Source organism: Fringilla coelebs, assembly GCF_963513975.1.
Source record: "Fringilla coelebs genome assembly, chromosome: 1".
Taxonomy (NCBI): Eukaryota; Metazoa; Chordata; class Aves; order Passeriformes; family Fringillidae; genus Fringilla; species Fringilla coelebs.
In genome coordinates this window covers 136,732,978-136,747,751 of record NC_140028.1, presented here as the reverse complement: position 1 = coordinate 136,747,751, position 14,774 = coordinate 136,732,978, and the positions used below count along the sequence as shown (strand labels likewise).

The 14,774-nt window shown below is 35.9% G+C and overlaps 1 protein-coding gene across 1 annotated transcript in view; it reads left to right on the top strand.

Moving 5' to 3' along the window:
* LOC311166928 (protein adenylyltransferase SelO-like) overlaps nt 1-14,774 on the top strand; it is a gene marked incomplete at its 5' end in the record, with an annotated part of 19,820 nt that extends 5,046 nt beyond the window's left edge. Inside the window, 14 exon segments of the mRNA XM_084227194.1 lie at nt 1,893-1,960; nt 2,632-2,719; nt 3,583-3,652; nt 4,296-4,368; nt 4,922-5,005; nt 7,065-7,194; nt 7,723-7,767; nt 7,856-7,916; nt 7,918-7,938; nt 8,027-8,119; nt 9,505-9,584; nt 10,394-10,437; nt 14,233-14,312; nt 14,644-14,774. Of these exon segments, the coding sequence (XP_084083320.1) occupies nt 1,893-1,960; nt 2,632-2,719; nt 3,583-3,652; nt 4,296-4,368; nt 4,922-5,005; nt 7,065-7,194; nt 7,723-7,767; nt 7,856-7,916; nt 7,918-7,938; nt 8,027-8,119; nt 9,505-9,584; nt 10,394-10,437; nt 14,233-14,312; nt 14,644-14,766 (1,060 nt within the window). The 3' untranslated portion in view covers nt 14,767-14,774.

Below are 14,774 nucleotides of genomic sequence, written 5' to 3'. Positions count from 1 at the left end.
TTGGTTTCGAATGAATATTAAAAAAAACAAAAGAAAACCTAATTCTACTTGTATCAGTACAGCTCCTATAAAAAGACCAGATTGATTTCTGTATATTGTTCCCCTCCTGAAATAATTCACTGCCCGTTCTTAGCAGTTAACAGAACATTCAGTTTGAATAGCTACTAGGTATCTTCAAAAATACTGAATACAATAACAATAATTAAGTTTCAAACCCACAGTTACTGTTGCAAGCAAATGCACTAGGTAAGACTTCATGCTATTTCTTTTCATGACCTTTTTGCACATCTTTATGTTTATATGGATTTCCCACATTTTTGGTTCAACTGAGTTCTTTCTAAAATTTCAATGCTCAAGTATGCAAAACTGGAATGTGGTGTACTTTGAAAATTAAACTCTTGGGAATTAACACTGTGACTATCTTCAGTCATATTTATGAATGGAATAATAGGTTTGTCTCTTGTTCTTTGTTGTGTGCCTTCTGTGTATAAGAAGAAAAGTTTGGTTCTGTCTTCTCTGCTGTCTTCAACTACCTAATAGCAGATATAAATACCTGCATTAAATATCAAATAGTGTGCTACTCAAGTAGATTTTGAATCATGGAATCATAATTTGGGTTGGAAGAGACTTCTATTGGTCTAGTCCAATTCCCCCTCAATGAGCAAGGACATCTCTAGGTCAGGTTGTTCACAGTCCCCTCCAACCTGACCCTGAATATTTCTGTGAATGGGGCATCTATTGCCTTTCTGGGGTAACCTGTTCAGTGTCTCAGCATCCTCTGAGTAAAAAACTTCTTCCTAGTATCTGATCTAAACCTGCCCTCTCAGATTACAGCAATTCCTCCTTTTCCTATTGCTAGAGGCCCTGGTAAAGGGTACCTCTCAGCTCTTGTAGCCTCCTTTGGGGATTGGAAGGGGCTGTAAGGTCTCCCCTCACTCCCCATGAACAGCCCCAGCTCTCAGTCTGTCCTCACAGGAGAGGTGCTCCAACTCTCTGGTCATTTCCAGACCCACTCCAATAAGTGCATGTCTTTCCTGAGTAGAAGAATATTTTCCAGATAACAAGCAAAGATAAAGAAGAATTATACAAAGAATTATACAAAGAGAGCTGAATTATCCTCCTACTAGAGTCTTGAACAAGAAGTCTTCTGTGCCTATTGAGGGGATAAAATCTCTTTCAGAAAATGGCATCAAGCTGGATTGTCAGTGTAATCCCAGTTCTTTTGGTATAACTTCCTACTTGTTAACCTTAGAGGAACATGATGCCCTTGTTTGTGAGGATTTCTGACAGAACAGAAAATACAAGGAAATTACATATGTTATTTAAAGAAATTAATGCAAGTTGTGAAATGTCTTAAAGCAAGTTGTACTGAACTCTCACAAACCTCAATATTTAGATAAACATGAAAATTTATAGGATGTGCAGAATTTTAAGGCAAATGAAAGGAAGAGATTGGTTTTAATAATCCAAGTTCCAGTAGCAGTGATTGGTAAGGATCACAGACTGTCCCCGAAATTTCTGACATAATTTTGACTCACGTAAAGGGCAACCTCCATCTGATGCAACAATTTCATTTCTAATTTCTCTCTCCTCAAAATTTCCATGTTGTCCCCAGGGAAATTGGGACTTAGTTAATGTTACAATTACACTAATCTGTCACTGAAGTTCCAAGGGAATGCACTGCTCTTTTTGAGAGCAGCCATCTCCCCAAGAAAAGTCTTGTTAAACCTCAGGATCTTCTTTGCCTATGTCATTTGTAAATACAAAGCTATGCCACCAAAACAATCTTTCTTCTTATGAAGAAAATGAATTTTTATAAAATATCACCTTGATCTTCAATAGGAATTACTTTTGCTGAGATAACTTTTAACATTCATTTCTGTTTGCTACAGCTTAGTTGTAAGTGATGATGATGTGTGGAGAGACCAGTTTTACAATGGAAATATTAAGAAAGAAAGAGGTAATTAACATATTTTAAAATATTAAACATTTTAAGTTAATTCTCCATGAAAAAATGTGTAATAAAAAGTAACAAATTGGCTTAATTTCATTTATTAAGATATAAAACCCCTCCTGAGAAAATCAATCTGAAACATATCTTGGTTGAAGAAAGCCCTCTGAACTGGTCTTCTATGATTGTGGCATACATATTGAAAGAATAAATTTTGATTTTAATTTCCCATTACAAAAATTATATTGAAATCTAGGGAAGTTTTCCATTGCTTTTATAGCAATACCAGGATGGGTGGAATGCTGTTGTGGCCATATCATTGCTACATCATCTACACCTGCTCTGAAAAAGAGAGAGATGGCACAGCATGGGGAAAAATCTGTTTCTGTTCTTTGAGGCTGGCATTTCTGGAGTGATTCTAATATTAGTACAATAACAGAATTTTGCCTGTGGTTGCTGGTATAGCAAATCAAGCTTTATCATTAAAATGCATGTGTAGTAAAATAATGTTATACATATTCATCTGTTATGTGTTAGGCATACTTACAAAAATACAATTTTAACTGTGTATATACAAATTCTGTGTCTATAGAAACAACACATGGTGGCTTTTACTATGGAACTGTTTTATTTTGCTGATGCTCTGTTTACATTTAAACATACTTGTCTTTATATTTAAGGTGCAATAGTGCTACGACTTGCCAAATCGTGGTTTCGTATAGGATCCTTGGAAATCTTAGCTTACTCTGGGGAACTGGACTTACTAAGGTTTGAATTGAATCTTCACAGTAACTGAAATAGTTTTCTCAACCATCAAATTACATTAGAGTTCATGTATACAGATGGAATCTAGACATAAATTATTTAGCAAGTGAGATTACATAATTTAGAAAGGTAACCTGCTATTTTTGTACAGGCATACCAAAGATCTTACCTCACAGGGGTAAAACCCTTGTGATGGTCTAAAAGCCTGGATCTTACAAAATGAGGAAAGTTTTATACCCAAGTACTTCTGGTAACTAAGCACTAAGGAGGAGTTGTTTGTTTTGGAAAGATTTGTAAGTTGAAAGTGTAAGTTCCTACATTTCTCAGTTTTCTGTGACAGGTCCTGCACATTTCAATGCATGTATCCCATTTCCCTAAGCCTGTCTTGTAGGAATGTGGAGAACTGTTTTGGGAACAGCCAGCTACTGTAGAAGTGACCCTACTCCCTAAGAATTCACCCATAACATTTTCTTTGTGAGAATTCTGATGTAGCATGGTTATTCCTTGTAATCTTACACAGTTTTTTTGGAAATGCAAACTCTTTTATTTTCTAAAAAATGGATATTGCTGCATTCAGAACCATGTCCTGGTGTGCTCTGGAGATTTAATGTGGGGATAATTTTAATTCAGTGTGGCAGTCTCCAGTCATATTTATGACTACAACATTAGGTTTTATCTCTAAAACCTAAGGTCGTAGTTGGAAGAGCTTAATCTAATAAATAGACTTAGTCTAAACAGACTGAGTTTTTTCATAACCATTTGCAACAAGCTGTAGATCAGCATTTTGCTGTTTGAAAACAAGAATTTTTAATGATCAGTTCCAAAGTACCAGTTTTGTTTAAAGAATTCTGTTTCTGCTGTTACAGAAGATTGCTAGACTTTATCATCCAGGAACATTTTCCATCAATAGCTATGAATGATTCAAACAGATACCTGGTAAGTCTTTTTTAAGAGTCATTTTTATTTTCCACAAGCGTGTGAACAAAAATTACAGGAAGATCTTCACAATTTCAAGTTTTACAAGATTTTAAAATTTGAAGTGAGCTTTCAGGTTTTATTAGCAAAAGTTTGTTAATTCTGTGCAGTAAAAATCTGCTTCTTGATGTTTTTCTGTTTTCTCAAAGTCAAATGTGAACATTTTTTACCAGTGTCCATTTTGGAAATGTTTAATGTGAAGCTTCCATTTTCTGTTATATTTTGTTCTCTTACTGCTCAGGTTGTCAGTGATCAGTGGTCATGTTGTGATGAAATGTGCTTTTGCAAATGTAAATGTAGTCTATATGGTATATTCTAGTACACTGCCTAGTATATATAGTGTCTTTTGTTTTGGTTTGTTTTTTTTAATTTTACTTCTTAATTTCTTTAAGGGCATCTGTGTATACTTATTTAACTATAGTCTTTGCTGGAGAAGGTTATTATGCATTCACATAATTTAGAATGGGAATGACAAGTCCTGAGAGACAGATACTTAAATTTGAAAAATAGAATGTATTACATATTTCTAAAGTGAATAAAATCCTTATGTATTTCAATATTTTTGATACAGAGGACTTGAAGTAAAAGATGTATTTGATTTCAGGAATTCTTCTCTACAGTCGTGTCGGAGACTGCAAATCTCATTTCCTTGTGGATGTCTGTGGGGTTTGCACATGGTAAGGTGCCAGATGGCATTGGCTTTAGGGGAGGGACACTTTACAGTAATGTACTTTAAAATGGCTTTTATTGGTATTTTGTTCTGCTGATGTCTTCACCTTCAGCTTTATTTGTCATACAAGGGGCTTTTGTGACAGTTATGCTGTCTGATCTCTCAGAACACAGCTCTGACGGGATGAGAATAGGGGAGCAAGAATTCTCAGAGCTGTTGCAGCAGTGCAGGGTACAAAGACAAGGTACTGATGCCATGTGTAAGTTTAACTGCTCTGAATTTGATCCCTCCACACACAGCCCAGGCCTGCTACAGTGCTCAGGACATGGAGCTGTCTGGCTCTGCTGCAGATTTGTGGGATTTACTCCAAAACAGCAGCAGGAGCAGCAGCCTGGGTGTGCTGTGGGGCATGGGCTGGGGGTACAGGGATGGGTACATTCTCCAGAGTCTGATTCCTGAGAGCTCTCTAAATTCAGTGCATCTGTTTCACAGTAAATTGCCTAGAGACTGGGATTTAGGTGGAATTTTAACTTTTGTTTCTCCTTTCTGTTTAACTGTAGGAGTGTGCAATACAGATAACTTCAGTTTATTGTCCGTAACAATAGATTATGGTCCATTTGGATTTATGGACTCCTATGACCCAAGTGAGTGTAGCATTTAATTTTTTTTTTTTTACTTAAAATAATCTTTTAATATTAAATTGTATAGTTTCCATTGCATGAAAACTCCTTTCATTATTAGAAAAACCCTAAGCATGTGTACTGTTAGAAGAGCTTTAGGAAAAAAAATTTCATTGCATTATGATACACTATATAAGTTGCATTCAAGGACTAAAAGTCTTGTTAATGAAATGTTACTAATAAACTCATTTCCATGAGAGTGTTTCCACTTGAAAACTATCAATTCAATAGATACTACAACAGAAGCCTAGAAAAAGAAAAATTGTGTATTGCTGGAAGTAGCCAAAAGCAGAAGTGGAATACAGTAACATTGCATGCATGAAAGCTCTAGTTTTATAATCACAGCTGCAAGTTATATGTTGGAAGAAAAGAAATCAAACCTACACAGTCATGGTAACCTTTCTTTGAAAGTCTTAACTCAGTCAATCTGGGATTGATAGGTACAGGTTCAATATGGACATAAATGTGTGTTCTTAGAATATTGTTTATAGTTTGCAACTAAATAAACTTCAGAATCTGCAGTAGTTATCTTGCTATGTGTTTTCATGCCTGCAGCATCAAATTAAGGAAAAGTCATGAGAATAAATGTCATTGTTTCTATTGTATTGAACAAAATGGGGCTTTTTTGCTTTTAGATCTTTCTTTATAGGGTGGGTTGACCCCAGCTGGCAATTAAGGATCCACAAGCCACTTGCTCACCCCTCCCTGCTGTGGGCTGAGGGAGACAATTGGAAAAGCAAGGCTAAGAAAAAGCTTTTGGGTCAAGATAATGACATTTGTATAAGTCAAGGGGAAAAAATGGCAGGAGTGAGCAGCAAGTGATGCAAAGACAATCACTCACCATATGTCACCACCAGACTGATGCCAAAGTCAATTCCCAAGCAACAACTGCCTTGGAAAAACTACCCCCAGTTTATATTGCTGACCATGATGTTGTAAGTGTGGAATATCCCTTTGATCAGCTGAGCTCAGCTGTCCCAGCTGCATCCCCTCCTAGCCTCTTGCCCACCCCAGCCTCATTTTCTGGGGCTGCAGAATGAGAATAGAGCCTTGATGCTGGGCCAGCCCTGCTGAGCAATGTGTAAAATGTTGCTGTGCTATCAGCACTGGATGGTCCCAAGTCCAACACACGGCGCCAGACAGGCTGCTGTGAAGAGAACTGACTCTGTCCCAGCCAGACAGTGCACCCTAGAGCCAGATGAGAGGTGTTGGAGTCAAAATTCAGATTGGAACCACTCACCAGATCTGACAGATGAGTTAGGAGTCTCCTCCTTAAAGCTCCATTTGTTGTCAGTGTCCTCTGAGGACTCAGGTGATGCTATGTGCATTGATCAGCTTATCTGGGTTTGATCTGAGTGGGGGGTTCCCACTGATCCCCCCAGAGACTGCTGCTGTAGATAGGATAGATTTTACTTCTGGATATAAAATCCAGATACTTGTAACTTGCATGACAGGTATTTGTTATCTCCCAGATAATGGATTTGCATACTGGAACACATTAGGCCTATTTTTTATGTGAATACAAAGCTTGATTATCCAATTGAAACAAATCTTGCTTAGGTGGCCTATTAAATACATGCTTACTGTATGTGTGACTTTTCCATAAATACTTAAATCCTGAATCTAGTTGGACATTTGTTTGCCTAATCTATGTGCCAAATACTAGAATTAGATGTAGTAAAAATACTGGGTTTCAGTGTAAAAGGACTGGTTTTAATGCAAAAGTGTTTTTTTTTCTCTGTAACCATCTGAATTTACCTTGTATCTTCAGGCAGGAAAATGTCACTTGTGACACATGGGAACTTGTGTGTGAAGGATGCATTCCTTAGATTTGCAAATAATAGATTTTGAGTAAATTCACCTTAAATAAGCATTCTTGTGATCTGATTTTAAATGTTTAAGTAGATTTAGGTCTTCTATAAGTTTGCTGTGTAAGTATAAAAATATATGTATTTCAATATTTTAACACTGCTTCATTATTTAATTACTCTGTTATGGAAAAGTAATGCTTTGTTTGAAACAGATTTTGTTCCAAACACATCCGATGATGAAAGGAGGTATAAAATAGGAAATCAGGCAAGTGTTGGGCTGTTTAATCTGAGCAAGCTGTTACAAGCTCTAAAACCTTTATTGGATCCCAGGCAAAAGCAGCTGTAAGTAATCCTTAAAATATCATAATGCTTAAAGGAACTAGTGAGATGAGAGACACTGTAATCACCATATGCTTAGGAAAGAAAGGGATTTGCTTTTAATTTTTTTTTTTAACTGGAAGTTGATTCTGGATTAGTTGTTGATCAGAATAAGATTGGAGGATGGGGAGAAAAGTTTTTGTTGGTCAGAAATAGTAGTAAACTAGGACCACAGGGAGGTATTAAATGTTGTGTGATCCTTTCTCCTTTCACTAAGGCAGGACCTTTGCCCATAGTTTTCTGTTCTGAATTTGCCTAGCTTGTTTTGTAAATGTCTTACAAAAGGAACACCATGCATCCTCCTGAAGTAATGAAGTAGTATTTTAATTGCCTCTTGTAAAGATTGTTATATGAAGAACAGACCCCAGATGATTCAGAATATCAGTGTTTCTGAGAGAGCAGGCAGAAGTTTTTGTTGTTTAGTGTACAGCAGGATTATAACTGCAGCAGCATTTCAGTTCTTTAGAACTTGAAATTTCTCCTGTTTTGCAGAGCTTCCCAGATTTTGGAGGGGTATGGTGAGCAGTATCACAGTCGGTATGCACTTTCAGAACTGAAATCTTCTAGTCACAATACTATAAAATATATAATGTTTACAACTTCCATACTTTGTTACTATTTTCAGTTTCACAGAACTATTCAAAACAAAATTGGGTCTTCTTGGGGAGAATGAGAATGATAACTATTTTGATTGCTTTCCTCTTAAAAGTGAGTTTACTTTGTTAATTTTGTTGGCAAACATCTGAACTGGTACCCCACACTTGAAAAGCACTCATAGAAGTATCTTTTTCACTAGATCATGGAAGATACAAAGGCTGATTTTACAATGACATTCCGAGAGCTAAGTGAAATTACTGCAGACCAGTTAAAGGAACTCCATATTCCTGAGGTATAAATACAAGCACCCAGTCCTAGGAATACTTAATATAAAAAGAGTAAATCAAGCTGGACATAATTCTGATGTAGTAGAGCCTATCTCAAGCCATGATTTGTCTGACAAATATGTTACTGTGTCATTATTAAGGGACAGAGGGATGAATACACCTGTATCAGGCTACCCCTTGTTAAGCCAGTATCTGGTAATGATGGATGTGTTAATGAAAAGTGCTAATGAAAGGTGCATTCATGAAAAATGCTGAGGTCAGATTTTCAGCCTTTGATACAGATCCAATATGAGTAGTCATAAATACTCATACACAATTGTTTTTTTTGCCACATTTAATGTGGGTCTGCTACAAAGCATTTTCTTCCCCTTCATGTCCCTGTTTTTTTGTTTTGTTTAAGAATACCTTTTGTTCAACAAGTGAAGTTGCACAGGGCTCATGAGGAAAATTTCAGCCTCCCCTGCTGTCTCTATTCTTCTCAGTTTTCTCCTATCCCTGTAGAATTTTGTTTCCCTTTCTCTCCACCTTTTCTTTATTTATATATTTTGCTTATTGCACAATTTTTAATGAAAAACAACTCTATGAATATATCTGGCCCATGTATGAGTCTCAGAAGAAAGTGAAACCTGTATTTATGTAGCTTAAAAAATCAAATAGGTCAGACAATAAGCCAAGAAAAAACCAGGGGTGAAGTGCTAGAAGCATTTAGGTAAAATTTGTTGTAACAGAGATGGATTCATGTGGATGTATCATGCTAGCAAAAAGAAATAATTTGAATACAGGGGAAAAGATACTAGTAGAATGTTTAGGGAGAAAATTCTTTGAAGGGTCATAATACGTTTGCTTTTTAAATCCTTTTATTGCTCATTGTCCTGCTTTCAGCTGGGATAAGAGTTAATTTTCTTCCTAGTATCTGGTAGAGTGTCATGGTTTGGATTCAGATTGTGAATAATACTGATAACACACTGAAGGTTTAGTTGTTGCTGAGCAGGGCTTACACTAAGTCAAGGACTTTTCAGCTTCTCATGGTGCCCTGCCAGTGAGGAGGCTGGGGGTGGACAAGAAGCTGGGAGGGGACAGAGCCAGGACAGCTGACACAAACTGGCCAAAGGGATATCCCACAGCACTTGGTGCCAGGCTCAGCAAATGAACTAGGGGAGAGTTCGGGGAACTATCCTGCTTGGGAAGTGGCTGGGCATAGGTTGGTGAGCAATTGATCTTTCATTTGCATCACTTGTTTATGTTGGGTTTTCTTTCTCTCTCCTTTTGATATTTTCCTTTTCGTTGCTAGTATGATTCTTATTATTAAATTATTTGTTGCTTACTTCGGTTTTTGCTTAACAGAAAAATAATTCTGATTATCTGCCAATAAATATTTCTTTCTCTTTAGGAGTTCTGGGCTCTCCACGATCTGGGTAAACACAAATTATTTTCAGAATGGGTTACTATGTACCTGCTGAGATTAAACAGGTAAGTCTGATTGTAGTTTAAAGTGTGTATTTGCCAGAAGCAGGCAACTTTAATCTGCAGTGATTTTGCATAGTCTTTAATGGGTCTAAAAAACTGGCCCAAACATGGTTTCATATGCCTTTTTTGTTTTCTCGGCTCTACATTGTCCTGGATTCAACAATAATTGCTGTTGTAGTTCTGTTTTGACACTCAGGTACATAAAAATTACATGGTAGGAGTAATTTTTATTCTTTGTCCTTCATTGAGCACCTGATCAGTTTTCTTCTCTTAAAATACCAATCCTACAGATTCAGTCCAAGAATCACAAACAGGCTTTTCAAGTACATAGGAATGAATAGTGTTTAATTACTGTTTATTTCTATCTATTTACTATGTAATAACATTGCTTTATGGTGGCAGGGGATGGAAGTTGAACAGTATTAAATACACAGATTGTCTTTGGAAACCATGGTGCTGCATAGATAGGAATGCACAGAATTCTTCTGTGTTAAATCAATAAAGAATCTAACATTTTTTCTTAGTTACATATGGTATGCATGGCTAATAGTAGTGAAAATAAATACATATCAGGTACTTGAAAATTTTATCCAGTAAATAGAATTTTTAGGGGAAAAAATCAATATGATGAGGCACAAAACCTATGAGAAAGTTTGTCATAGATTCACACTGGCTTCTGCCAAACACAAAAGCAGAGCACTTAATGATTTTAATGGAAGTCAAATAAGATATTTCTAAAAATAAATCAGCTTAATCCTCACTAGCTAAAGTGCTTTCTGTTTTTCTTCTTTTTGTTTGTTTTTGATGTGTAGTAACAATGGTGACTCAGACGCCAAAAGAAGAACAAGAATGGCAAGTGAGTAAAACAATCCAAAGGAATCATCTGCTTGCAGATGGCAATTATCTATTTACATGTTTCTTTAGTGTTAGATGTTTTTATTTTTGGGTAGAACTAAAGTACAGTATTTTTCTGAAGAGAAGCTCTCATTGTGCTGCTCCGAATCTTTTAACACTATACATGCATTCTGTCTGTCTCTGCCCTTTCTACATGCTACACAGATTTCTGATAGGGACACACTTTTTCTTTCTGTCACCCAGAGGAAAAGCTCCTTGTGAAAGGACTATGTGGTCATAGGAGGCAAAGGAAGGTGCTTTGATTCTTGAAGGTATTCTAAAGACAAAATGGCAAAGGTACTGCAGTTAGGTATCTCAGCAGAAAAAGTGGATATGAAACTCCAAGAATTGTTCAGCGGGAGATATTTTTGATCTGCAGTAAGCTGTGGTAAATTTGTGAAATTTGCTTATAAGAGAAAATGAGCAACTAAAAATCAATGGCCAAAAGGGAATAAAGGAACTACAAGATCTGATCAAACTCTGATGAGGCTTCACTGTTACACTGCTTTGCAGGGTGCTTCCTGCAAAGCAGGATGGAAATGGCTGCACTCTTTTTTTAGGTATTGATTGGCCCCTTTCTTCTGAAGCTCCAATTGATTTGCTAGGAAAATGGCAGGAGCTGGCACTGACTCACTAATGAGTAGTAAAACTACAGAGGCCACAATTTATGGCTTCGGGTTTGCATCCCCATTTTCTAACAAAGGCTCTATCTTTTTTAAAGAACACTTTTTAAAATTCTATATGCATTTTAGAAAGTTAATATGAAAAGAGCTCCCAAGAAGAAATATTTATTTTATTGGTTTTCCATAGTGTTAAGAAGCTTCATCTGTGAGTTTCTGAGGCCCTTCACTCAATTATCATTTTGAATTTTCAGGCTCCTGTTTTCCTCAGCTAAAATTGAATACTGAAAACTGTCTAAACACATTTCTTATTTTTCTGTATCTTTTAAATCTGCTTTTAGAGAAAATCATGGCATTCTGAGGTTTTATTCCAAATCAGAAAGGATCCTAATATGTCAATGATCTTGTGCAAACCATCATTATGTTTTTCTACATGCACCTCGGAGGATCTCATAGTACAAGAGACAGATGAAACATGGAAAAGGGTTTTTGCCTCCAAAATCACACTTGTGCTAATGGTCTTAGTTTTGGTAGCAGTCAAAACCTGATCTGCAAAGATTCATGGTTCAGTTTGTTTTCTTCCATATAATCAACTGTCATTCTCCATTCATACTGCAGAGCTTCAAAAATTTAAAATAGGCTACTGATGTTAGCTTGTTATTGTTTTATTTAAAATCAACAACCCTTGGTGGACTTTTTACTAGCTGCTTGATATTACAGTGATCGATACTTCTTACAGAGGTTTTTGGGATTTTTTTGGTTCTTTTTTACATTTTTACATCCATGGACTTAAATAGATTACTTAGATGCCCCCCCGTGGTCTCTTTTGTTTTGCTTGTTTGTTTGAGCATTTGCTTGTAACAGCTGTCCTTGTCAGCACAACTTGCAGCAGAAATCTGTCTCAATTTAGTCAACTCTGCATTTTTACCCAGCATTTCATGTTGAAGACAAAGCTGTCTTGGCTTCTCAGATTCTCAGCTGGGTTGGGAAGTTCCACTAAATTGTGTACTGCTGTCTTTGACTGACCTTGAATATATTGGCATTAACACCTCATTATTCATCACCCTTCCCTAATTGTTAGTAAGTGTCATAAAAAAAATCCCACTTCTCAAAGTACATTAACTTGAATCATTTAAAGTCATCACTTAGTCATTATTTTTATTTTTTTTCTCTCTTTTTGTTTCTGTTCTTAGTAGTGTTTTATCTTGCACTGCCTAAACTTAGTTCTTCTGGAGTTAATAAAGAAGTTTTGACAATCCTAGTCTAAAATTGTATTTCTTTACAAAAGCAGCATGTAAAAAAAGTAGACCAGATCATGCTTATAAGGGCACGAAAGTTCTTTTGCTTTGTCCTTTTCTTACCTGGCTTGTATTACTCTTTCATAATTATCTTGTCACTCATGTTAAATACCGGTATTTTTAAAACCACTGTGAAACTTGTCAATTTGCAATTGTTAAGAATTTATTTCTGGGACAAATATTCTCCTGCTAAAATGACTCACAGCTGTAATGTGAATTACCATTTTTTGAATGAGTCATATGTTAACTTTTTCACCATTTAAAATATTTTTTAAAATAGTTATCACACTTTACTATTGATAACCCATTTACTGGACTAAATCAAATACTTGGCCAGAGCAAATTGTTTTGCCAAGTGGTAAAACACTGTTCTTTAGTAGTTAGGGCAGTGTTGTTATGCCTGTGTAGAGAATAAAATCCAACTGTCAGGATTCCCAGTAGACAGTTGTATTTATTGACTTTTTTAATGTGTGTAAGTACATACTGGACAGTGGGGATGTGAAAAAGAAAAATGTCTGTGACCCCTTCTAATATATAATTTGTAAATAAAATAATTTAATAGCTAATTGATTAAAGGACTTGAATGGGGGAAGTTTGAGATGGTAATTTTGATGGTTCCTCTGCTTTTTCCAATACCCTCTTTCAAATATGCTGTAATGGTATTTGTAAGAATATTTTATACATGTCCATGGATTTTAAAAAATAAATATATAAACCTAATGTTTATTCATATAAAACCTACTGGGACATCAGTGGAAAGAGAAGGAGATGAAGTTTGTGTATGTCCATAAATCACAGAGTTTTGGTTTCAAATGCATGAGTGAAACACCTTTGGTATCATTAATGCCTTAATGTAATAAATGCCTACTGAATTGGGGAAAATATACAGACCAATGGCAAATTAAAGACTTCAAAGCAGCTTGAAGTGTTACAATTATTCTGCAACATTGTTTTGATTATTAGATAAAGGGAAAACTTACTGAAGTAGAATTCTAGCCTTTAATTGCAGAACAAAAATAAGAATTTCATTGACATAATCTGCCAAAAAATTGATAATTAGAGCCATGTGTGCTGATATGAATTGTCCCTGGGATACAGTTTGACAAAATTCCTTATATAAGTTGTTAATGGCTCTGGTGTAGGATATATCCTAGTTTACTAATTCAGTTTCGTTTTCCAGTGTTGCTACATTCTCTCGGCTGCTCATTAGACAAAAGCAGCCTGAAACGAGGCAGGGAAGCAGCGCAGTTGTCAGAGGGTTACCAAAAGGATACATCAGGCAGCTGTGGAAAAAACTGAGGAACCTCTGCCTACCCCCAGCCAGGAGATTGAAAGGAAAGTTGAAAAAGTAGTTTCTAAAAAATACAGCTGAAATGTAACATTAAAGGCTTTTATGGCCTATATACATATAATTTAGAGGATATATTAGTAATTACTTTTAAAATTAAATAATACAATATTCATTTTTGGGATCTTCAGGAAAGTATTGACAACATCGAAATGTTTTCCATCAACACAGCAGGAACCTAGGCCATGGTAAACTCATTGCACTTGAAAAGCCTGCTGGTGTTCCTGGCAGGAAATCCTTCTTCTATCCATGTCGTGTTCTGTGCTACTCTAATTTCTGTTTGGCACTTTGGCACACTGATAAGTTTAAAAAGTCCTTTTAGCAACTCACAGAATTAAGTAGGTTGATGAATTCTTTTTCCTTTTTATGCATTTTTTTCTTGATCTGCAAATTTAACTCTTCTTGAAGACTTCAGTGACATGTTTCAAAGACTGTTCTCCTTTTGTTTAATATGTCTAACTAAATTTAACATTATTTACTCTTGGTTTTAGCTGTTAATCCTAGATACATACTTCGGAATTGGATGGCAGAATCAGCAGTGCAAAAAGCTAATTTGAATGATTTCTCAGAGGTAAAATTATCTTTCTTTATTTCTTGACAGATTTAATAATAACTGGCATAACAGCTAATGAAACAATTTTTACATTTACACTTTGAATTGCACTACATTTTGACCAAAATTGTACCATGTAACACCAATTGCTATTTAAAGTATTAACAAAATTATTAATAGTATTAATTATAACATAAATAGTAGTGACTGTATTAATAGCAGTACAAATAATAGTAAGCAACTCATGTAATTGGAGCCAGGAAGGTGCATAAGACAAAGTGGAAAAAGCTTTCTTTGTTCACCAGAAAACATTTGGTATAAAACCTTACCCATTTGTAATTGCTTCCAGGTTCAGCTCCTAGAACAGGTTTTACAGCAGCCCTTTCAGAGGCAGGAGGCTGCAGAGAGAGCAGGGTACTCTCTGCGGCCCCCAGCCTGGGCCAAGCATCTCAAAGTCAGCTGCTCATCCTGAAGGAAATT